This window comes from Haliotis rufescens, unplaced genomic scaffold, assembly GCF_023055435.1.
Source record: "Haliotis rufescens isolate VD_foot unplaced genomic scaffold, xgHalRufe1.0.p SCAF_17, whole genome shotgun sequence".
Classification (NCBI taxonomy): domain Eukaryota; kingdom Metazoa; phylum Mollusca; class Gastropoda; order Lepetellida; family Haliotidae; genus Haliotis; species Haliotis rufescens.
The window spans coordinates 14048597-14075542 of record NW_025963857.1 but is presented as its reverse complement, the minus strand read 5'-3'; the positions used below and the strand labels follow the sequence as shown (position 1 = coordinate 14075542).

General features: G+C 40.8%; 1 protein-coding gene across 11 annotated transcripts in view; it reads right to left on the bottom strand.

Annotated features, from left to right (window-relative positions):
* LOC124140852 (FH1/FH2 domain-containing protein 3-like) overlaps positions 1–26946 on the bottom strand; it is a 164400-nt gene that overhangs the window by 78319 nt on the left and 59135 nt on the right. Inside the window, exon 1 of one of the 11 annotated variants that reach the window (XM_048397605.1) lies at positions 21203–21331. The exons of 9 other annotated variants lie outside the window; for them this stretch is intronic. In XM_048397605.1, coding sequence (XP_048253562.1) covers positions 21203–21217 — 15 coding nt within the window. In that variant the 5' untranslated portion in view covers positions 21218–21331. Of the gene's footprint in view, positions 1–7234; positions 7461–21202; positions 21332–26946 lie in introns of those variants that run through there. One more of the 11 variants, XM_048397606.1, reaches the window with a different exon arrangement.

Below are 26946 nucleotides of genomic sequence, written 5' to 3'. Positions count from 1 at the left end.
TCACCTTTTCAAGTTTGGGTCTTGAAGCAACTTTACGTGTCTCCGAAAAAAATGTTTTATATTGGTGTACCAGATTGTTTTAATTCGGTATATCTCTACCCCGATGAATCTGATAGTGAATTATCACTCTCTGATATGCCTGGCACTAAACCAGCCCTTCACATCAAGCTATTTTATTTCGGGGATACATTCGTTATCATGAAAAACTTCGTTGAAGCCCAATCGCTCCCTCCCTTGTATACCAACAGCTACATACCTACACACGTTAATTCCTACACAAACTTTGTGTATAATTGATCAAGCAACATATTTTGTCAGCTTCATTTATTGTTTATGAGAAGAAAGATGATGTATGCTTTTAATCAACTTTCAAGAGAGGACTGTTTACAACGCCCTTGGTACTGTGAGATGAAATGGCCGTGTTTATTTTAATAATAGTATGCTTTTATGGGCAAGTTTATATCGGAACCGTCGCTACGACAGTTTCTGTCAAAGAGAAAGACAGACCGTCTTACTTTATGGCACTGTTGTTCAAACAACCACCCACGCCCGATGGTGTTTGGTAACAAGAATACCTGAGAGTACAGTCAAAAGTAGTCGTGTGGTAAACAGTCTTACAGTGTCGGTCATATTTATCACGGTATGCCAGTTTGATAAAGTAGCAACCCCTCTGTCAGTCAACAAGGTACTCTTTGCCAAAGACTGATCTGGAGTGCACGCCTGTGCTCTGTCTTTAACGACGGGCGTCTGTCGGAATGGTTGAAAATGCCGTGATGATAACAAATTATGACAGATGCACTCCTTGAGTAAGATTTGCTCAACATAAAGTACTTACTTGGTAATCGTTTTATATTAATGAATTTAAATAAAAGCACTTAATAGAATGATTTTAGTCCATACACAGAGTGATAGAAAGAAAAAGCACGCAATAGAATGAATGAAAGAACGCGCGAGAGAGAGAGAGAGAGAGAGAGAGAGAGAGAGAGAGAGAGAGAGAGAGAGAGAGAGAGAGAGAGAGAGAGAGAGAGGAGGGGGAGGAAAAGGAATAGCGGATGTTGTCTTCGAGAGGATTCCTAGTATGTTCCAGAGAAAGCGAGCGCATTGTATTTAATTGTGGTGCCAAACATACACAAACCTTGTTCAAAAACAGTTTATTTCTGCAAATGTTTACTTTCTCCACAGTAGTGAATATCTGTCCTTGAAACTATGCAGAGGGTGAAATAGTATTGTTTTAGTTTCCACCGGAAATTCAAATTGAGTGTTTATAGTTTCCTCCTGTGCGAATTTCACTGAAATAGGTTTAATGAGTTACTTATTATGTGAGGAATTATTTATATTCTAGCTGAGCCAAAGGCGATTTTATGATTTCGCGAAACATTAAAAGCAAAATAAGAAATACAGATACAGGCGTAAACAATAAATGGCGAATTTTGAAGGTGGTCCAAAATCGCGGCGGTGTTGTGACCGTAGGGTGCCGCTGGCACGTCATTATTGCGATGATAACGCCGTGGAAATGTCAAAGTTCTATGATTAACGCACTACTTCGTATTGCGCATGGAAGTCATTTCCTTGATCTTTCAGAGTGTGTGCAAAGGCTGGATTCTGCACTCCAGATTTATGACATTCCGCCACTGAAAATAGGCCGCAGCATTGGACGAGAGCCAAGCATCAGTCTCGGCAGCACAGATGGTGAGAGGAGAAAAACCCTTAAAAATCTTACTTTCTACAAAACGTTCAGGAGATTATATCATAAAGGAATTATATCAAGGTACAGAGTAAATTGCCCGTGTGATTTTTAGAGGCTAGTGTTCCACTAAATTGCATTAAATTCCACGAAGGTAATAAATAGGATCTAATCATTTCGAACGGAATCCGGACGTTAGCTGAATGAAAATAGACGTGACATGATAAAGGAAAGGTGAAGAAAGTGAACAAGGTGTACTTACATAAGCGACATGAATAACATGGTGCAACGCCATTCACTCTACCCATAAAGAACACCCCAAACCCCTAAAATAATTGTTTTTGTCCTTTTCCTGATTTTCAATTGCGTTCCACAAGGGACGTTCAGAAGATGTCTTAAACCAGGACAGCCTAAAGCACATTTTGTATGAACTAAACCCTGATATTTGTATTTTTAATGAGAGTATTTGATGTGTGAATGCATTTATTCCGGAACCCCTTACCCACAACTGAACGTGCAATCGAGAAGTATTGCGTAAAACGCCTTGGTACATGTCACGACTATTTTACAGTTCAGTTGCCATAGTAACGTACTAATGGCGTGGTCATACCAACCGATGCCAACTCAAAATAATGCAAGAACCGTCTGGATTTGTTTATAGCATGTCTGTAGAGTCAAATAAATTACATATTCAGCGTCAAGAAGCATAGTAAATATACAACAAATTGGCACAAAAACAACAAACACCATGTGGGGTAATGAGTCGGTCATGTATGTAATTCGTGTAAAGATTGTACGATAATAAAATCGGTAGGGCATTGGCAGTGATAAAAAAGACGACACAAAGTCAGGTTCGGCTGCTATCATGATAAGCCATGGTTATAAAAGCGACTGTAAAACTCTTTCCATAATCATAAGTAATCTCCAGTGTACGATTCCGACAACATCGTGAGCAGGTGTTTATGAATCACTATCAAACAGTGATAGTATCAAGTGTTCGCAAAACGGACTGCGCATCCTGCCCAACGGTGGCACCGCTCACAAACACATGCAAAGGCAAGTCATGTGCCCCCTAGCAGTCACAGCCAGTACTGTGTTTCGTGAGTGCATGACACCGGTAATCGGCAATAATGGACGTTTGTACATCATAAACGTGTAAAGAGCGACAGCTTATAACGTCTTGTAATATTGTGTCTTTCTGACTTTAACAGAACAGCAACATCATGTGAATGTCACCATGTGAAGTGGATTGTGCAAACGTGTCATCAGCAGAACATTGATATCATCATGTCATACATGCCAGAAAGAATGCCATCAAGCAAGTTGCATTGGGGACATGCATGCCATAGAGATTGTCACCAAGTATCGAGGCATTGTATACACTTGGCATCAACAGAATAGTGATGTCAGCACCATGGTGAGCTATCATCAGCACCATGTCATCGCACGTCAAACACGTTCAATAATGGAATCTGATATATTCTGTCGTTTACCCGACCACGACTACATATCACCGGAAGTATGACCAACTTACACACACATATATTCTTGTGAAACATAGCAACTGCGCACCAGCTGTATCTTTGGAATTAACGAACTACGCACGACGGGCAGATTTCCCCTATCAGTGACGGCTTCATTCAGTATCAAACCCAAAACCAAGACGAAGTGCATCCTCGACTTCTTGATAAGCATGTCTTAAACAACCATAATTGTCATCTTATTTGGTGAATGCGAACTGATGCTTCGAAGATCATCCCATTTGAGATCACATTTAAACTTTAAGATTTCATACCGCTACAGTAAACTACGTTTAAAACAAACACGTTTATAACGAACTGGTTTTTTTTGTCCTGGACAGTTGCTGTATACTTTAGTCGAAATGCTTATAACGAACTACGGTTATAACGAACTAAAATTATTGGTACCTTTGAGTTCGTTATGACCGTCATTTACTGTATTTCTGAACAAGGAAATAAGAATACCGAATGTCTTGGAATCACGATTGCCTTGTCATTCTCTACACGTAAACAGATAATACAAATAGACAAATGTTGTAAATCATTCTGTCACCATTCAGGGTATATCAAGGGAATTACCCTCACAGTGCAAAACTAGAAGCAATGGTCCGCCCCCTGTTGAGAGGGGTATCAGACAAGCAGGTGCCCCTAGCCTCCCCCTCTCGACAACACAATGAAGGTAGACAGATGGCACACGCTTCCACTGATAAACTAATGCTCATTACTTGTGTATAGAACCAGGCAGATTTGACTCGTCAGGGAAGCTAATTTCCTCTGCCGAAGAAAGTGTTTTTCGAGCCATCTTAAGACGCTTCAAGACGAAAGAAGAGTAGCTAAAAAGATTGTGGAGATTTTCAAACGTTGACTGGACTAATTTGAGATCACAGATGGAGGGGTATTTTATTTCTTATTTAGAGAAACGGAAGAGGAAATAAATAGGAGAAAAGATAGGTGGGTTTTTGTTCTTGACATTTGGAACTCTCGTCAGGAGGGTATTAATTAAGAATAGGAGCTGTTAAGTCACTTCCCCCGTGACTGACTCGTAACGAACGCACCGCATTTTATAGCAGATGCATAGAGTTTGTTTCATTCGTATTGTCAACCTTTTCCCACACAATCTGGCAACTTAAACTCGAGTTTTATGATCCTTTAAGTTATATCGTTTACAGCTCTTGTCGATAGTCTCCGTAATACTGTTAGTATTTACTGATGAAATACTATATACTGTAAATATAAAATCGATCTTTCACTCAATGTGAAATGCCAATTTATGCCGAAACTACGATAGGTTGCCTCGATAACACGATGCTTTTAGAGTAAGATGACGAAGAGCAGTGAGAAATTACATAAACAAACATAACATTTGTCATTTCTTGTCAGATGAAATGTACATCTCATTTGTGATCTGAAAGGTGATATTTGTACTCGTGGCAGCGCCACTCAAATAGCAACTTAAAATCGTGTATTTATCCTATACCAGGATCCTGGACCAGACACATCGTGATCTATAATGTGATGATCGAATTAAGAATTCAGGGTTAGAATTGGTCGTCATGTCTGTGAGAGGCGACTAGTGGAATCGGGTTGTCAGGCTCGCGGACGCGGTTGATGCATGTCATCGTATCCTAATTGCGTAGATCGATGCTCATGATGTCAATCACTGGATTGTCTGGTCCATACTCTTTTATTTACAGACCGCTGTCATATAGCTGGGATATTGCAGAGTGCGGCATAAAACAACAAACTAACAAACGTAGTGAGCGGGTAGGTGTTTCATCACTCAAGATCGTCACGATATTGCTGAAATATTGGCGATGTGACGTTAAACTTTAACTCACGCACTCATTACTCAAGCACTCGTCTGAACGTAGTCAAGAGTATGTATGCCACACATCGTCTATCTCAAGTCTGTTCTGCAACTAGGCACATATATCCTAAAGGTATCTTCAAAACACTTTAAACTTAAAAAGTTATTATTTTTTTGCGATCGTGTTAATATTTCCTTCCCCTGTTATGACATTAGATTGCGCCACTAAAAGTACAAGGCTGGAGGTCTTAAGTAACCTTTCACTTGTTAAATCGTGTAGCCTTGGTATCGTATGGTACAATAACAGGTAAGTCACAAGCAGTCACCTTTCTGTGAATATATACATGTTAGTTCCCATATAAAATTACTTGTACGACAAGCACGAAGTATCGACATATGAGGACAGGGCTACGCTTACATTTTCGTGTACGAGTTTCAAAGATCGACTCTTTCACTGGAGGCTGTAAGTGAGCAATGCTCATGGGTATACGATTCTCTATTTCTCTTCGTCATTTAATGCATAAATTGTAGTGAGTGAGTTGGGTTTAACGCCGCTTTTAACAGTATTCCAGTTATATCACGGCGTTTCAGCTTAATATGGGAGGAAAGTCCGAAGTGATGCAGGTTTCAGACGTTTACCACTTCGGTGAAACCCATGAGCACGGGTATGGTGCTGACAAACCTAGAAACATAATCGCGACGAACCGGGATTCGAACCCACAATCACAGGTTTCTGGAGTGGTATTAATTGTAATAATCATACATGTAAATCTATGGGAGAGGGCGTTCTGAATTATGATAACTTGTGCTCAATCCTTTTCATGAGAATAGAATATTTAATATGTTCGAACTTAAAGAAGGAGCATATGGCGAGTTACTATAAAGCCTGTCCCATACAGCGGAGTCTCCGTAACTCGAACCCCCTGTGCTCGGCAAATTGTTTACGACGGTGTACAGTTTGTGGTTCAGGGTCCCGTTATACAAAGCGACCGTAGCGCTGCGACCATCGTAACTCCCACTGTATGACGTAGACTCACGACAATCGGAGCGATAAGATCGTTTCGTGAACCAGTACCCAGCTGGTCCTCTATTCACAAAGCTACCGTAAAGGTACGACAGTCACAGCACAGATACTCTAACACAGTCTAACACGACACCCTACGTGCTTCGATCGCTTTGTGATACGGTCCTTACCGGTCCTCTTTTCTCGAACTACTGATAACTCGATATATTTTAATTAGTCCCAATGACGTAGAATTAATGTTTATTGTAACCATTGAGAGAAATTAGAATATTTTACTAAAGCAATAATTATCGTAAACCTATACAGATATACAGTACTTCTCAAACCTAACGCCCCTCAGGGGACGTTAGTTTTGAACTGTAGTTTAAGATTATTTAGATCACACACCATTTGGACTCTAACAGAGACACGGAACTAATTATGAGACGAAATTAGGGGGAAGAATAAACGAAATAATACTTCAGAGGAGCTGATGGCACACAATGTTTCGATGTTCGGTGAAATAATTTAACACCAAACTGACGTTTCAGATCATAGAAATATAAAATTTATTTGCGAACATCTGGTGATTTCCAGTGATCTATTTAAATAATTTTTATCACTATATTGTCTTTTACGTGCAATGGGATCTGTTTCAGTAGATAATGGAGCCTGGTTATTATCTGGCGTTGACGTCTTATATGAATTATATCACATCGGGAATGAATAATCATGTAGGTACACACACTACAATGTACAACCTCTCTCAGTAAACCTTCCGTGTGCCGCCGTATCTTCTCCGACCTCATTGCCCTAGGTCAGAAACAAGGGAAGAGTTTCTTCAACCTTGTACCGACTATCTTACAAAACAAGCCTACGCTCGTGTCTACAAATCGTTACTTTCGACCCGAGGCCGTAAGTCTGAGTAAAATATACCGTACTGGTGAAATTCCAAAGAAAAACCGTTCTTCCACTCGCCATGCCCGATGCTCTACCTACAACGGTTTTTTGTCTGGTGTATACTGTCTATAAACAACGAGTACTTGGTGTGTATCAAACCTCGGAGATATCGGGTTACAACAGAATGCATGCCGTTCTCCCATCTAAGTCATATAACTATATATCGGTCCTGTAGAAATGACAGCCATATCCTAAACATGCAGCATCCCCGAAACAAAAAGAAATCGTTACACGAACGCCTATAAGCAGGAAAACCTTACCTGTGTGTACACATACTTCCACACACGGCACCGGTAGAACGAAATCTAGTTGTAATCAAGATGTGCGAGCTGAAGATGCGGAGGAGATACCAACCTCGCTTTCGATTAGGGGATTCCGAAAAAGCCTCGGTGACTCAGTCTGGTCGAATCAGTGATAAACAGCACGATAGAACGCAACGGACAAAGGTTTCCCCTTTACAGTATTACCCTTTGCATCTTAGCTTTGAAGAACGTCCTTCCAGTACCTGTCTGCACCTCGAAGTCTAGCACGGAACCGGTAATAAATGGCTCCCTAGAAACAACATCTTTCCCCCACCAGCAAAGAAACAACTCAGCATCTGCCAAGTCAAACAAACTTAAATATGAAGAAAGGAATGACGAAGGACAGATTGCGTTCATTAACTCGCGAATGCATGATGGGGTTAAGGGCAAGAGATATGTCCATTACATTAATCAAAAACATTACAAAAACATCCTTACTGTCCACATAAATAGAAATATCAGATTATTTACAAGCACTCGTTACACCATGGCCACTAACCAGCTACATAAGCAAAAGTGGATGTGCAAACATTGGAACCAAAATATATCGTTAGGGGAGCTTAACCATATGTTTGACAATCAAGTTCTATAAATCAAGCCCATTTTAACTTGCGTGATACCAAGGGGGTGGGTCTCATATTTCATATGAAAAAGATTTTCAAAAATCTGTATTTCATCCTAACGACACAACTCCATATATAGGTCAGTATACAGATGCTGCATGATTGCCATGAACTAACAACTTTGACTACCGTGATAAAAGACGATGGCTGGGATGTATCCGATAGAGAAAGACAAAAACCATCTGTTTGACAACCATGCACAGCAAAACCAGCCGGTTTTACCTCAACACAGCATTTAAGGGATGTTTTCTAATATTTGATATGAAAAAGATTCGTTTACTATCTGTCTTCATAAAACCGGCACCGATAATGCACTATTTTGCATGTAGACTTTGTCAGAGTTGTCAGTAGTCGTGGTTTTCGCAAATGAAGGTGTTGGGAGGATATTTCAAATAGAGAGGACAGGAAACACCTGCTTGACAATGACGTCCAACAAATCAGGCGTAGTTTACCTCGTCTGATAGGAATAGGACGCTTTCTTATAAAATAGATAACAGAATCAGCGTAGACGTGTTCGGTGCACGTTTTACTGCAGGAAACGTGATTATGGCTCCGGCAACCCTTACCACGTGCACATAAAGAACACTGTAAGAGTTTGTTGCATAAACTGTCCGATTAGATCAACCAGTTTTACAATGATTGTTTGGAGATGTATTTTCGTGTGAATTGCGCGATAAATGAATGACATTACCATTTAGAAAAGAAAAATGATATATATGTCTTATTATAAATTTAAACTTCATCACACCACAGTAAAAGCTGTGTGTTAAAGTAGAACGCCATCTCAAGATAGTCAACAAGGGTCATTATACTACCAAGGCTACAAGACTACAAGCTGAGATGAGTAACGACCGACTCGTTTGGATTTGGAGACATACCAAAACGAGGTTGAAGTTGCCAAGAAACTGGTGGAAGCTGTTAGCACCGTGTACCTGCCTCGTTACTACAGCAACACAACTCATGAACTCCAATTGAGTTTGATCACTCATATTTATATCACTAAACGTCGTCGTGAATGAGTTTGAGTTGCTCCTCCTTTAAGAGAGACTTTGATCGCGGCCTGTACCTGTTTCAAGTCTCTGGACATCTAATTCGTGTCATGTGTTAAACCTTTTAATAAAATAACCAACAACTGCTAGAATGATAGTGAGTGAGTGAGTGAGTATGGTTTTACGCCGCTTTAAGCAATATTCCAGCAATATCACGGCGGGGGACACCAGAAATGGGCTGCACACATTGTACCCATGTCGGGAATCGAACCCGGGTCTTCGGCGTGACGAGCGAACGCTTTAACCACTAGGCTACCCGACCGCCCCTAGAATGATAGACACCAGTGAAATTAGAGAAGGTAGACACATAACAATTTATTTTTAATTATTTGAATCACACTTCCATGGAATTTCAAAGGTTGCGAGCTTGGTTTCCCTGTGGAAGAACAACGAAAACATGTTGCCGCAACGCAAACAAGCTAAGCATCACGCTTTCACAATTCTTATACGTCCTGAAAATATTCGATACATCTAAATAAGACATTGATCTCATTTTAATAAATGTCTGAGGTGAAATTTTAGAACAAGAAATTTGAATGTTCTTCTGCATCATGTAAAGTAAAGAAACAGAATAAGTTATTGAAAGGAAAGTCCGACTATGCTTGTCGTAAGAGGCGACTAACGGGATCGGGTGGTCATGCTCGCTGACTTGGTTGATGCAGGTCATCGATCCCAATTGCATGGATCCATGCTCATGATGTCAATCACTGGATTGTCTGGCCAAGACTAGATTATTTACAGACCGCCGTCATATAGCTGGAATATTGCTGAGTGCGGCGTTAAACAACAAAGAAGAAGAAAGGGTGTCGAGAAACTATTGCTATTGAACAGTTGCATAACATGTCGTTAGAGAACCGATTTGGATTCCTGTGTGCCGCTTTATGAACAGAAACATATCTGTTTCAGTCGAAAACTGATACGATAAGTGACCCGTGAAGATTCCGGGGAAGAATAGGTCTTCAGCAACCCATGCTTGCCGTACAAGGCGACTAACAGGATCGGGTGGTCAGGCTCGCTGACTTGGTTGATGCATGTCATCGATCCCAATTGCGTGGATCGATGCTCATGATATTAATCACTGGATCCTCTGGTCCAGACTCGATTATTTACAGACCGCCGTCATATAGCTGGAATATTGCTGAGTGCGGCGTTAAACAACAAACCAACCAATCAACCAATGATACGATAAGTGATACGTAGACTATTTTATATTGAAATAATACTAAGGATTACTTTCTTTCAGGTGTATATACTAGTATTTCCAAATCTACAGCCCATATTCTGGATAATGCTAACACAAGTTCCTCTCGCTGATATTGTGGAAGCGGTATAAAACCAAGAAGTGATTCAACAACCATACGCTTCAGCTAAATTGGGGATATTTAAAAAAGGATAATTTGTTATAGAAAATATTGGAAAAAAACAAATATGGTTTTAAAGAATTATTTTGCAATGAACATGCTAGATATCCTGAAAAGAGTTGTTCAGCCCCTTCAAAGAAATTTGTATGTCTTGCAACAGTGACGGGAACGTTGTAGTCTCTTGCAAACGCTCCAGCCCAGATCTCCCAATCTACTGATCACAATTCCTTCATTACGTTGGGACTAATATGCTGACAGAGCATAGCTCACAGAACTTGAGTCCTTTCAACATATACAACCATGATAAAATGTCAAACGTCATTTATTTATTTATTCTTACCATGTGCGTGGATGTATAGTGCCCGAGGGACAAGATGCTTTACCGACAAAGAAATCCTTCACGGATGTTATGCGTTCCATGTAGAAGTGAAGTTTTGTGATGAAATACAAAACGTTTGTCAAAAACATTCTTTGCTTAAAACTTCTAAAGTATTACACAATGTGAGCTTAAGTTGTAGTACGTTCTTTTTGTTGGTCAACTACAGTCATATGGTATTGTGTTAACTGTGAGGCTGATATTCCTAAACAAACCAAAGGTTTTGTTTGTTTGTTGTTTAACGCCGCTAATAGCAATATTCCAGCTATATGACGGCGATCTGTAATTAATCGAGACTGGTCCAGACAATCTAGTAATTGACATCATGAGCATCGCTCCACGAATGATATGATTACATGCATCAATCAAGTCAGCGAGCCTGACCACCCGATCACGTTAGTCTCCTCTTACGACAAGCACGTGAAGCATGCTGAAGACCAATTCTAACCCGGATCTCCACGGGGTGTAACCCAAAAGTGAAAACTTAGACACAAATGTTCTACTACCAATTCTAGATGAAAATATTCAAGAACCAAAATCAAACTGTCTAAAACAAGCCTAAAGATATATTATATATAGGTCTCAATATGAAATAATATTATGTGGGGCGGTTAGGTAGCAGAGTGGTAAATGTGTTCGCCCGTAATGCCGAAGGACCGGATTCTATTCCCCACATGGGTAAACTGTGTGATGGTCCATTTCTTGTCTTCCCAGATGAAGGTGCTGGAATATTGCTTGAAATTGCGCAGCTCCATACTCACTCACTCAGTTTATTACGCTCTAGAAACTTGAACACATTTGAAAAGTTAACAGGTTGATAAATTAAAGTAAGGTGCAAATTAAGTTGCCTTTACTATGCATGATCAGGCTTATGAAAGTAGTTCACTGTCGACATGAGTCAGTCGATCACGATGGACGAGGTCTGTGATAATGGATATTCAGTCCACATGGTCCACATGGTCTTACGTACGATGACATTTGCCGCGTTATTTCTAGAAAAGGAATCAGCAAGTGGGTGGTGGTGTTGGTGCCTCTCGGCGTGGCCAACAGAAGGAAACACTCCGCCTCATTCCAGGCAGATGCTAGGTAGATATGTGATATCCAACTGTATCAAGGTAGACATTGAGTCGAACTTGCGGCGTGGCAACGGGTTGTGCATACACATCTGGACAACCAAGTTGTAGCCATTGACGATTAACAATCTGGAATTCTTATCTTATTTTGAGCCCAAATTCAGTTCGGTTTGTACGAACGCCCTAATAAACAAGACTATGAAGCGTGTACACGGAAATTATAGTTAAGAGATGTTTACGGATAGCCATTTCTTGGTTTAATGAGAACGCGAAGGCGACTATATCACTAGATGTTTATCAGGCAACGAGAAACTCCTTCCTGTTTTGTTTGATGATTTTGTAAGTGTTTTTGAGTGGGGAGATGTGGGTAGTGTTAAACACAGCTTTCAACAGTATTTAGGTTTCACCAGGTCGTGTCACCTTCATGTGGTAGGAAAGCACGAACTCGCAAACTAAGACACTTTATCAGGGTGAATTATGGATTCGAACCAACGATCATAGGTTTCTGGCACCCCAAAGGGACGCAACTCTGCAAAGACAATTCCGGCCCTGAATATTGTCAAAACATATTAGTGGATTACATGGTTACTAGATTGACAAACCCTGTTAAACTGTTAGACCAGTAATTACATACTTTCAAGTGCTACCCGTATTTCTGTTGACCCGTGAAGATCCGGGGTAGAATAGGTCTTCAGCAACCCATGCTTGCCGTACAAGGCGACTAAACTGTAAGACCAGTAATTACATACTTTCCTGTAGTTCTGTTGACCCGTGAAGATCCGGGGTAGAATAGGTCTTCAGCAACCCATGCTTGCCGTACAAGGCGACTAAACTGTAAGACCAGTAATTACATACTTTCCTGTATTTCTGTTGACCCGTGAAGATCCGGGGTAGAATAGGTCTTCAGCAACCCATGCTTGCCGTAAGAGGCGACTAACGGGATCGGGTGGTCAGGGTTGCTGACTTGGTTGATGCATGTCATCAATCCCAGTTGCGTGGATCGATGTTCATGATGTCAATCACTGGAATGTCTGGTCGATGCTCGATTTATTTACAGACCGTCGTCATATAGCTGGAATATTGCCATGTGCGGCGTTAAACAGGAAACAAAATATTTGTGTCATGGCACCAAACCGAATACAGCTTGGATTGTGACCAGGTGTTTCACATGCAAGATACTATAAATACACTGACATGTCATATTATCTTCACCAGCTGCAACATTGGTGTGTTTGGTTAGATCGACATAAGATGACGCTTTCCGGTTAACCAGTGCACTTATCATGAGGGTTGTATATATTTTATATGATCCATGAAGTAGTACAAATACAATTATTTGTGTCCACCATGTTATTAAGTAGTTGCATGGGGTGATAAGTACACAATAGTTCAACAGACTTGAGAAGGGCTAATTGGTCACGTCAGCTAAGACCTTCGTATGATGGAACACTTTGACCGTGACCTTAGAACTCCCTTCAAGTTGAAATTAATTATATCTGTCATGTAACACATTAATAAAATACCAAATGAATCAAGATTGCTTTTGAAAAGATATAACCAACGAAAAGGCGTTCCCCGGGAATATATACACCTAAAACATCTTCCTATCTACGAAGCCATTAATGTTCAACGAAAACCACAAACATGATCAATTTAAGAGCCGAAGTAGAGCTTTCTGTCTGTACACAGAGAACCGTGATTGATGTCGCTGGTGCGCATGCGTAACCCTTCGCTAATGAGTACTCCAGAGATGAAGAGAGTAGATCCGCTTGTCTTACCTGCACTTCTCAACCCTTGGTGCCTGTGTAGAATAGCATCATATCTCGGGCTGCATGACCGAGAGCCACGTTCTTCCCTTAATATCCTAGAATAGCATTCTCTTTATAAATCCCGTAATTTGTCAAAACTATAGTGATATAGTACAGTATTTCAGTCATGTCACGGCATGTCAGCTTGATGATGCAGATGCCTATCAAATGTGGCGGTACCTGGTAGCATTTACACTAGTCGAAAGGAATAAAATAATATCCCGTGTTGTCTCCACTTGAAATATCTGATCGTATAGCATTATTTATTATAAACTGTCTGGCAAAAGAAAGTATTCACTTGCAAACTGGATGAGACAAACAATTTACAAACGTTACTACACTGAAAGCAGTCGCCGAAACATTGGAAAGTTAACGATACACAACTATAATAATCGTATGAAAAAACCATTTCCTGTTTGTTTCATGTTCAGGTACCATAAAACATGGGTGTATACTTTCTTTTGCCCGGCGGTTAATATTATTTCTGAAGGTTTGCCTAAGTGGACGTTCAAACAATCATGGACAGTTTATTTTCCTGTACTTTGTCCTTCGGGAAATTTGTTTCGTCAGATTCCGTTACTTGGTTCCCCACGACATGGGACAAAGTTGATACTACGAACCACTAGTTTTTCTGGCCCCGACTCTATTGTTTCCAGGCGCCGTCATATAGCTCGACCACTCACTCACTCATAATGAAACATTCAGTGACCGCTGTTGACTGCGGCGTTAAACAACACTCACTAACTCATAATGTGACATACTGTGATATTAGCTTGACCATTTTTGACTGCGGCTTTAAAGAACACTCACTCACTCACTCACTCATAATGAAACATACAGTGAATAAGCTTGACCATTGTTGACTGCTCACTCATAATATGACATACAGTAAAAGCTGAAAGTGTGGTAAGAATGTGACCACTACAATCACCGGTATTTCCGATAATCTCTACTCACTTGAATATCACCATACAGCGTTATTTGCCCTCGTTGATATTAGGCTGGCTGCCTTAATGACAAGTTGACTTTTTTCGTTTCCCGTTTCGTAATTATGTTAACACACTAAAGTGTTCAAACTTTTTGTTTGAAATAAATCTAAAGCTCGAGTTACATGTTTTCCTAAGACAATAATTTATACATTTCACATTTAGATGAGGAAACGGTCTTCGTCGGTTTCCCGCCATTAAACACAACGAGCTCAGACCATGTGTCGATGTAGTTTGTTCCAGGTATTTCTCCCCACAGTCTATCATTACTATACTGTAAACTCATCCCAAAACCCTGAGACTGGATACTGAATCATTACAGTGTCTGAATGAGGGTGGCAACACTCCACAACCACAGCACAGTGAGTGAGTGAGCTGGGATTAACGCCGCTTTCACAGTATACCAGTTATATCACGGGGCGTGTCACCTTAATGTGGGAGGAAAACCCGAAATTATGCAGGTCTCACATGTTTGCCACTTTGAAGAAACCCACGAGCACGGGTATGATGCTGACAAACCCAGAAACAGAATCGGGGTGAACTGGGATTCGAACCCATAATCATAGGTTTTAGGTTTCTGGCGTGTCCAAGGGACGCAACTCTGCAAAGCCATTTGCGGCGCCTTTGATGACTTGGACACTTGTGTCCCTGCGGGACAGTAAACGCTTCCAAATACATTGCAACGTGAATTCAGGATAAGCAAAAGAATATGTGTTTTCTAAAAAAAGCGAACGCTTCCAAACGCATTCTCATCAAATACACTCTTCATTCCGTTGTTAAACCCGCGAAGATCCGGATTAGATTTTCAGCAACCCATGTCCGCGGTAAGAGGCGACTGACAGAATCGGGTGGTTATTCTCGCTGACTCGGTTGATGCATGTCATCGTATCCCAATTGTGTTGATCAATGTTCATGATGTCAATCATTGGATTGTCTGGTCCAGACGCGAATATTTACAGACCGCCTTCATATAGCTGGAAAATAGCTGAATGTGGCGTTAAACAACTAACCAATAATTCCTATGTTAAGCAATACGTGATTCTTTAATACACCATTCAGTGTGTTAGCTACTGCGTTTGTAGTGTTGAATAAACTGATATCATTACTGCTAAAGTGGCCAATGCAATGTGTACGCCATTGTTCAGATAGATATGTGGTAAATAGTCATATACATTGTATATGGGAAAAGGTAAATAGAATATCGCGAAGTTTATATGTATCTTGAATGACGTCTTTTCAAAAAGTTGAATCTTTGCCAAAGTTAAAACTTGAGGTGATATACTAGAAATTAACGTCAGTTTCTTTAGGGAGTAACTTCCGACAACTCTCATCTACAACACGAGGTCGAACTATTTTGTCTTATCTGTCAAAGATCTCATTACCCATAATTTTCAATTTTCCTTTACCCCTCCGCCCCCACAAGTATCTGGTTCTTTAGGAAAGGACTGGGCGGAACTGGTTTGGTTTGGGGGAGCGAGAGGGGGAGGGGGGTGCCGAAGGGCAACAGCTGTATATAACGCTCTTGTCGCGTGCCAGTAACACGCTTGGCTGTTTGGAAACTGTAACCCCACATAAACACAGGCAGAAGAAGGCGGGAGTACCGTTTACCATCTCACGGCTTTCTTTTACTATCGAAATTCGAGCCTTTTCTTTCACCGTTTTATCTGTTGCCATGGCGATGTGTATGCGTTACCTGGATGTTTTCAAAACAAGGAACTGTCAGGAACCTACTGTCTAACTGTTCTCTTCTTTCATCACCCACTGATATAGCTTTCGCCGTAAATCATATCTTCAATAATAACTGAACAAAATAGATTTGTTACACACACAAAAATAAAAACTGCAACTAAATACCTATATAGTTCCATGGAAACAGGCTTTTCGGTGGTATAATCTACATCTGGGGAAGCATCTGTCTGTCGTGAAGTACATAGCCGTACTAACAGCAATAGACATTGGTATGTAGATGTAGCATTGCATTACAGTTGAAGAAGACTTTCTAAATATATAACCCAAATGGGATCCCGAGACAAAAAACATGCATTCGTCAGAAGTTTGTTAGGGCGATCTTACGCTATACTGAGAATTATTCAAGTGGCCAGCGAAACACTTGAGAATATCTTCCATATGCTAACACTATCAACCACTGGTTTAAAATTACCACGCTAATTTTCATCCAGAAGATTTCGTCTCTTATAAGTATGTTATTGTTGTTATATAAAGAAAATTCAAGTAATTCAAAGTTTTCATAATGCAAGCACACGCTGTCGGATGATTCAATGAGGCCACCTCTTCACAAGAGCATGAAGCACTTATGCATCTATGAGGTCACCTCTTCACGAGAGGCAGAAGAGTATATGCTGTCACCTCTTCACGAGGGCATGAAGCACATATGCATCTATGCGATCATCTCTTCACGAGAGGCAGAAGAGTATATGCTGTCACCTCTTCACGAGGGCATGAAGCACATATGCATCTATACGATCATCTCTTCACGAGAGGCAGAAGAGTATATGCTGTCACCTCTTCACGAGGGCATGAAGCACATATGCATCTGTGAGGTCACATCTTCACGGGAGGCCGAAACATATATGCGGGCACCTCTTCACGAGGGCATGAAGCACATATGCATCTACGAGGTCACCTCTTCACGGGAGGCCGAAAGATATATGCGGTTACTTCTTCACAACAGCATGAAGAACATATGCATCTATGCGATCATCTCTTCACGAGAGGCAGAAGAGTATATGCTGTCACCTCTTCACGAGGGGCAGGAGAGTATATGCGGTCACCCCATTTCGAGGGGCGGAAGCATATATGGATCCATGGGGTCACCTCTTCGCGAGAGGCTGAAGCAAATATGCATCTATGCGGTCACTTGTTCACGAGGGGCTGAAGCTAATATGCATCTATGCGGTCACTTCTTCACGAGGGCTGAAGCAAATATGCATCTATGCGGTCACTTCTTCACGAGAGGCTGAAGCAAATATGCATCTATGCGGCCACTTCTTCACGAGAGGCTGAAGCAAATATGCATCTATGCGGTCACTTCTTCACGAGAGGCTGAAGCATATATGCCTCTATGCGGTCACTTCTTCACGAGAGGCTGAAGCAAATATGCATCTATGCGGTCACTTCTTCACGAGAGGCTGAAGCATATATGCATCTATGCGGTCACTTCTTCACGAGAGGCTTAAGCAAATATGCATCTATGCGGTCACTTCTTCACGAGAGGCTGAAGCAAATATGCATCTATGCGGTCACTTCTTCACGAGGGGCTGAAGCATGTATGCATCTATGCGGTCACTTCTTCACGAGAGGCTGAAGCATATATGCATCTATGCGGTCACTTCTTCACGAGGGGCTGAAGCATGTATGCATCTATGCGGTCACTTCTTCACGAGAGGCTGAAGCATATATGCATCTATGCGGCCACTTCTTCACGAGAGGCTGAAGCAAATATGCATCTATGTGGTCACTTCTTCACGAGAGGCTGAAGCAAATATGCATCTATGCGGTCACTTCTTCACGAGAGGCTGAAGCATATATGCATCTATGCGGTCACTTCTTCACGAGAGGCTGAAGCAAATATGCATCTATGCGGTCACTTCTTCACGAGAGGCTGAAGCATATATGCATCTATGCGGTCACTTCTTCACGAGAGGCTGAAGCATATATGCATCTATGTGGTCATTTCTTCACGAGAGGCTGAAGCAAATATGCATCTATGCGGTCACTTCTTCACGAGAGGCTGAAGCATATATGCATCTATGCGGTCACTTCTTCACGAGAGGCTTAAGCAAATATGCATCTATGCGGTCACTTCTTCACGAGAGGCTGAAGCAAATATGCATCTATGCGGTCACTTCTTCACGAGGGGCTGAAGCATGTATGCATCTATGCGGTCACTTCTTCACGAGAGGCTGAAGCATATATGCATCTATGCGGTCACTTCTTCACGAGAGGCTGAAGCATGTATGCATCTATGCGGTCACTTCTTCACGAGAGGCTGAAGCATATATGCATCTATGCGGCCACTTCTTCACGAGAGGCTGAAGCAAATATGCATCTATGTGGTCACTTCTTCACGAGAGGCTGAAGCAAATATGCATCTATGCGGTCACTTCTTCACGAGAGGCTGAAGCATATATGCATCTATGCGGTCACTTCTTCACGAGAGGCTGAAGCAAATATGCATCTATGCGGTCACTTCTTCACGAGAGGCTGAAGCAAATATGCATCTATGCGGCCACTTCTTCACGAGAGGCTGAAGCATATATGCATCTATGTGGTCATTTCTTCACGAGAGGCTGAAGCATATATGCATCTATGTGGTCATTTCTTCACGAGAGGCTGAAGCAAATATGCATCTATGCGGCCACTTCTTCACGAGAGGCTGAAGCAAATATGCATATATGTGGTCACTTCTTCGCGAGAGGCTTAAGCAAATATGCATCTATGCGGTCACTTCTTCACGGGAGGCTGAAGCAAATATGCATCTATGCGGTCACTTCTTCACGAGAGGCTTAAGCAAATATGCATCTATGCGGTCACTTCTTCACGAGAGGCTGAAGCAAATATGCATCTATGCGGTCACTTCTTCACGAGGGGCTGAAGCATGTATGCATCTATGCGGTCACTTCTTCACGAGAGGCTGAAGCATATATGCATCTATGCGGTCACTTCTTCACGAGGGGCTGAAGCATATATGCATCTATGCGGTCACTTCTTCACGAGAGGCTTAAGCAAATATGCATCTATGCGGTCACTTCTTCACGAGAGGCTTAAGCAAATATGCATCTATGCGGTCACTTCTTCACGAGAGGCTGAAGCATATATGCATCCATGCGGTCACCTCTTTACGAATACGTGTGCAATGCGTGTGCCCTTCCGCCTTAATTAAATCCAAACAAACACACATTGCAATTGTATAATACTTATTTCCACTCATTACTTCGTTAGATATCTACTTCTTCCCCCTTCCCCAATTCTTCAATCCGTTTCACCAAATAACGTTGTTTATCAAGTCGGGGTTCTCCCTGTTTTCTATTACCGCTCGCCTATCCCCCTCGACCTACACGTGCAGTCACGTGCTAATATGTGGGCAGATAGGTTATGCGTGTAAGCAGGAAGCGCGGGTTTGTTTGGCTTCCATCAGTGCACTACGGGCGTATTATTTCAGCCCCAGGAACATGCATGCTCTTCCCCTATCTCAAGAAACACCAACATACGCCCATTATAGGATATACCCACTCACTCATAGCGACAAATATGCAATATAAAACAGAATAATCAGTCTCGATTATCCGCTGAAACAGATTCCACTTGGGGTAAAAGGAAAAACGTGGTGAAAATTGTATGAGTGGATAACTGAAAATCAGTGATGACATCCGGTGTTCGCGAAAGGGATAAACTTTTCCTGCTCTGCAGCTTTGTAATATACAACGTCAACGCTATAGAATAACCAGTCTTGATCTTCCAACGAAACAGATTCTACTGTGCGCAAAAAGCAAAATTGTGGTGAAAATTATCTGAATGGATAACTGATAATCAGTGATGAAACAAGTTGTTCGCGAAAAGGGTAAGCATGTCCTGCGCTGCTGCTTTGTGATATAAAACGCCAATGCTAGAGAATAACCAGTCTCGATTTTTCAGCGAAACAGATTCAGTTTGGTTCAACATGCATAATAGCGGTGAAAAGTATGTGAATGGATCACTTAAAGTCAATGATGAAACCATTCATTCGCGTAAAGAACGTTCACGTTACAATGCTATACTGAATATATTCAGGGCCCGATCATTTGATCTTTAAAACTAAGTGGTTTCGGGGTTTCCCCCAAACTGAAAGTGTTCATATGACAAGCGGTTTCTTGTTGATCCCCTTTCAGACAAGACGTGTATGTCTTGGTGGAATGACTGAACATTGTTGTCTCTTACAATACCTCCAACACTACAGTATCGGGTATGTCGATTTGTATAGTAGGCGTGTCACATGTATCTTATATCAATAACCAATATACACATCAGGCGTCACGTTTCACATATCGGTTATATAAATATGAAACAAAATATCAAATTACATGTAGGATATATCAAATTGCTTATCGGTTATATCAAATTACATACGGGCATATCCCATTTCATAGCGGGTATATCAATTTATATATAATATCTCACACATTTGAATTACATAATGTTATAACTTATACATGTCGACATTTGACACATTCAGTGTAACAATCTATATTTGCGGTATATCAAACTACATAAAGGGATTATAAAACTACATAGCGAATATATCAATTACCATATATATCCATGAACATACCGGATATATGAAACAGAATATCGGGATTGTCAAATTCGATATCGGTAATATCAAACCACAGATTGGGTATATCAACTTACATAAGGGCAAATCACACAAGATAGTGAGTATATCACACAACAGATCGGATATGTCAAAATACATACCGGCTATATCAAACTACATACGGATATATCGCCGACATATAGGGCATGTTAAATTACATATCGGCTATATCAAATTACATCCGGGAATATCCCATTACATATCGGGTATATCAAACTACATATCGGTTGTGTCATTTTCCAAATACATATCTGTGTATGAATGCGTGTCGCCCTACCTTGGCTGCCTGCATGGTGGCAGGACTTGCACAGAAGCTCCTACACGTCTTCCCTCCACTGACTTACAAGTGTTTAATGGCTACCATCTGAAGCGGGCATTAAGATGAGCAACAGGATGACACAACTACAGTTCCAGATCTTCCTGTACAGATTGACGAACCCATCGGTGATGCTGCTGCTGCTAGCACATGTATTTCTCTGCCTATGACTCACACGCATAGGTGCAAAAAATATGTTAATTACAACTCAGGCAGGTAACCTGACACCGCTTCCTTCCCATTGCAGGTCCATCTACCTGGATTTGATTACTTCCTCCCCACTGATGGGTTTTACGGACGTATTATATTCAATTTCAAAACATTCGCTAAAAGGTTTCACCCCTAAATTTCTAAACAATATCAGAATACCTTACAATGGGATTCTACAATACATGAAATTTAATTGCAGCTATGCCTTACGTGGGAATGAAAAAAGAGTTATTTCCGTGATGCAAATACTGTCATCGGTATTCTTACAAACTAATGATTGGTTCCATTGGCCTACAAGTAAATATTTAATAAATAAACGACACGTGGTCGTTGTTTATCGTATACAACAACAAAAACACTGCCGAGGGAATAAACGGTGGTTCATTCTCCCTGTAGTGTTTTGTTGTACGATAAACAACGACCACGAGTCGTTTATTTCTTATATCAGATTTCAACATATGTACAGCCTCTTTAAGAATGTTGATAACAATTACAAGCTTTTTCAAAAATCTACCCGTATTTAAATCATGATGACTCCCCAGAATACATTCTAATTTCGTCATCGTCTCAAAACAATCGTAAGTATAAATATTTTATTTTCAAACGTATACACTAACCTCTCACAAATAGCGTCGTCCAATTTACGACGTCACCAAGATGAGAGCACATGTTCGAATCTCCAGAAATGACGTCAGGATATAAATATTATGTTTTATCATGAAATACAGCACGCCTTGTTCTAAATTATTCTTTGCGATTTATCGCGTAGCTGTCTCATATTGCATAATAAAATATTCTTAATACTACTACTACAAGTTCGGGACTTTTAAACACTTATTTTTTATCAATATATTCTCAATTAATTATACCGGTGATAAATGTGTATCAGGCCCCGCTGTACATCAGCCCTGTTATTCTACTGCGCACATGGGGTTACTGCCATCAGAAGAATAGGTCTTCTACAGCGCAGAGTCTTTTTAGGCATTTCATTTCTTTCACTTGGTACTGATAATACGTACTAAATTGCCGGGAAAACGAAAGTATACACCATGTTTGATAGTGAGTGAGTGAGTTTGATTTTACGCCGCTTTTAGCAATATTCCAGCAATATCACGGCGGGGGACACCAGAAATGAGCTTCACACATTGTACCCATGTCGGGAATCGAACCCGGGTCTTCGGCGTGACGAGCGGACGCTTTAACCACAAGGCTACCTGACCGTCCGTTTGATAGTCGCTAAAATGAAAAGAATACGTATACTACTATGAAACAAACAAGAATTGGCAAGTCGTTGTTGATGTACTTTATGCGGGTATCATAGTTGTGTTTGGACCTTCAGTTTGCAGTGTTGCGGCGACTGTTTTCAGTCTAATAACCTTTTGATAACATTTGTTATCTTCAGGGCAAATCCAATTTTAAAGTGCGTGAGTGAGTTGTATTGTACTCCGCTTTTAGCAACACACGGCAGGGGACAACAGAGATACCAATAGGAACGAACACGGGTCTTCGGTTACACCACCGCCCCCATTTTGTAAGTGTCTATTTCTTTTGCCCGACAGTATATACACCATTCTGTCTCGATCCATGGGGGAAACGTTATACACCAGCAGAATATAAAGGGTGGTATAAGAAACATTTGCCTGTACAGTGCTGTCTTCAATTACGGTGTTCAAGTATCTGCACGGACTGCTATAGACTAACACTTAGTCAATGAAAACATGTCTTTAAAATATTTATTTTTATTTCTTTGAAAGAATCTGTCCTCTTCTGCTCTGGAATCAAGCAAACTAGACTTGGTTAGTTTGATCTAGACTTGCCTAGGCTTTTAGTTAAAAACAATGCCTAAAAAATATAAATTCCATAGTCATGGTGAAGGACTAGGGCTGCCACTGACACACAGCATCTAGTTGAAGATTCCGACTCTAGTATTCAAGGCACAGCAGGCATTCTGCTGCACAACACGTCAGAGTTTTTCCTTCCTGATCGCCTTTGAGCTATTAGCACTAACTGGCGACAGGCGCTCTACAATTGACGTCTACTGAAGCCTGTTGCCTATTTCACTCCAGACATTGTCATGTTTGTTTGTTTGTTGTTTAACGCCGCACTCAGCAATAGTCCAGCAAAATGACGGCGGTCTGTAAATAATCGAGTCTGGACCAGACGATCCGCGAGACTGATATCCAAAAAGAAACATATATCTGTGTATAGCGAGGGTAATCATTAATTCACATCTTGGTTCATCAAAATAAGGGGGCACGGGGTGCCCAGCCGTCTAAAGCGCCGTGATTCGCTGCGCAGAGTTGCGTCCCTTGGGGACGCCAGAAATCTATGATTGTGGGTTCGAATCCCGGTTCGCCTGATTATGTTTCTAGGTTTGTCAGCACCATACCCGTGCTCGTGGGTTTCACCGAAGTGGTAAACGTCTTAGACCTGCATCACTTCGGGCTTTCCTCCCACATTAAGCTGACACGCCGCGATATAACTGAAATACTGCTAAAAGCGGCGTTAAACCAAACTCACTCACTCACTCATTCACTTATCAACATAATGCAGTTTTAGTTGGCAATTACTCAGAGTAGATTTTGAATAATTTCAATCGGTTAGGACTGCCAGCTGAGTATTGGCCCCTTTACAATTGGTACCAACCTAACACGTTTCCAGTGCATTCACATAAGCGTCCATTAAGTGTTACTCACACATGAACATCGACAATAGATATACCGGTAATAATAGATTAGTTGCGGTACCAAAAACATCATACAGCTGAATATTGATTCAGATTAGTGCAAACTGATAATGCTTCTACCAGGCACCAAACAGAGGTAAACTACATCTAAAAAAACATACTGTCTCCAGTCTATGACTTTAGCCACTGGTCCGTAGTCAGAGTCTAGTACAATTTCTTTCGGTCACGTAAGATTTGCTAATTGAAGTCCATATATTAAAGACTAAGATCTACTGAAAATGACGTCAAGTGACAGGTTCGGTTTAGTAGACTCAAAACGTTTGGGCATATACCAATGCATTCACATATATATGTCCATTATATGCTACTCAATCTTTATGTTCATTGATAAGACGACTACCATCAATGGAAGGTATACCAATAACACATTTGTAGCGTCGTTGTATCTGTGTAAAATACTAACGGTGCTGTTCTTTTTATAATGTCAAGTACCTCCCCATGTTCTACCAAGTACGCATCAGAGAATGAGCACAGCTTCCAAATAGATTAGGCAATGTGCCAAACTGATCAATATGTGTGAGGCGAACAACGTCCTCATACTTATATCTATCTGAGACGGAAATGTATTGTTGTGATTCAAAAAAAGACTTTGACTCACGAAAACAAAGCACTATTCGTTAACCTACAGGAAGTGACAGCGGTTCTCCACCTCTCTGCACTGGCGGGGCTATTTGTAGCAGGCACTTATGACTACACCCAAGTGCATGTAGGTCTGTTTCTGTTTTCAAACCTGCTGTTTGCATCCCCACGTGTGTCAAATCCATCTTTAAAGTTAATGAACTAGCAGTTTCTGATACAGTAACTTTGATGATCATGTTCAACTTGAAAGACTGTCCTATAGTGGCATCGTCCCTTTTCCATCTTACCGTCTCTTTAAACCAACTTTTATGTGTAAATGCATTTCCAGATCAGAAAATTCAAAGGAACATATTCTCCATGCATAGGACGTATGGCGACACTTCACATATAATTGATCATTATTCAACACAGACATCTCGTAACATGCAATAGTTTTTCTAATGGGGCGTGGTGTTGAGAAACAGCCCATAAATATTGCACTACATGTACGATCAAACATTGACCCTGTTTAAACTGATCTAAATATATTCACTAGGGTTTATTTTATACATATTTTTTTTATATAATGCTTAGCTGGTAATCTTGCACAATGCAATAACATTATACATTCATATAAAACATTTTCATTAAACCAAATGTATGTTTCAGCCGTTAGTTTGTTGCATCTGGTCAGTGATTCGTCTCCTATTTATTAGTTTACCGCCTGCTTTCGGAGTTATCAGTAATAATACGGACGAGGTAGTTCGTGCCAAGTATTACGTAATGTCGGTAATAACGACGTCCGCTATAAGGAATAGTTTTGTTTGTATGTTTGTATGTTTGTTTGTTTGTTTGTTTGTTGTTTAAAGCCGCAATCAGCAACAGTACAGCCACATGACGGCGGTCTGTGAATAATCCTGTCTGGATCAGACAAGCCCGTGATTGATATCATGAGCATCGATCTACGCAATTGGGATACGATGACATGCATCAACCAAGTCAGCGAGGCTGACTACCCGACCCCGTTAGTCGCTTCTTACGACAACCATGGGTTGCTGAAGACGTATTCAAACCTGGGTGATCACGGGTATTATATATAAGGAAGAGACCACTCTGACGAAGAGTGAGTGAGTCTCACTCAGACGCGTATCAACTGACGTTACCGTTTTTAACTGGAAATAAAAAGACCAATGACACGACTCATCATGATTTGTTTCATTTTTACATTTACATATTACATACAGAGTGGCAAAAAATATCCACAGAAGATTGACTTCAAATTCCCAATAGTCAACGTTCCCATTTTTTGACGAGCGATATTGCAGCATCTCCAGCCTTTGATGTCTACATTTCAAACCTTTGAGGTATAATCGAGCATGCTCTTTCTACGAAAATTTCAAAGAATTTGTTGACCAGTGTTACAGTATTCTATGCCTTAAACAAGCTTTCAAAGCTAGGGTTATGCCAAATAATAGAAGGTATGGTAGGATATATAACCAAATTTGATGCTTCCGTGTCCAAAATGATGGCTGATGCAAATCCTATTCCAACCATAAGTTCCTATGTTGAAAACATGCCTTGCCTTTGCATTTGTTTGTGATGGGTGCCACCGATGTAACTTAAAATAGGAAGGTAGCAAATTTGGAGAAGTTGAATGCCTTAAATGTTTGGACCGTTGCGTGATAGGTTAAGATTGATGTTGTTTCACATGAGATTGCCAAACATGAGTGTTCTGCATGGTTTATTTACATTCAACAGAAGAGGTAAGTTACAGGAAATTGATGTCAGTGTGTTTATTAATCGATGCCCTTGACAAAGCAATTGCATTTGCAGTTATCAAACGGTGCAATTATCCACGTGTGCATGTTCTAATGCCTATGAAAAGACGAAAAGCTATTACAACACCGCAATGGGTAGCATTAATTCAATTACTTTCTGACATGCTATATCTAAATGTAAAGGGTGAATAATAAAATCACATGAAATCTGGAAATGATTTCGCCTGATGATGAATCATGTGTGAGGATCGTAAAAACTGAACTTAATCCCATCCTGTCTTTAATCCTATCCATACTTATACAAGTACTTTTGAAATTAAAGACACGTTGTCTGTAACTAATAACAAAAGGCGAAGCAAAGCGTTAATGTTCAATCCCTCCAACTGTGGAACAGCCTCAGCACCGTTGGTGTA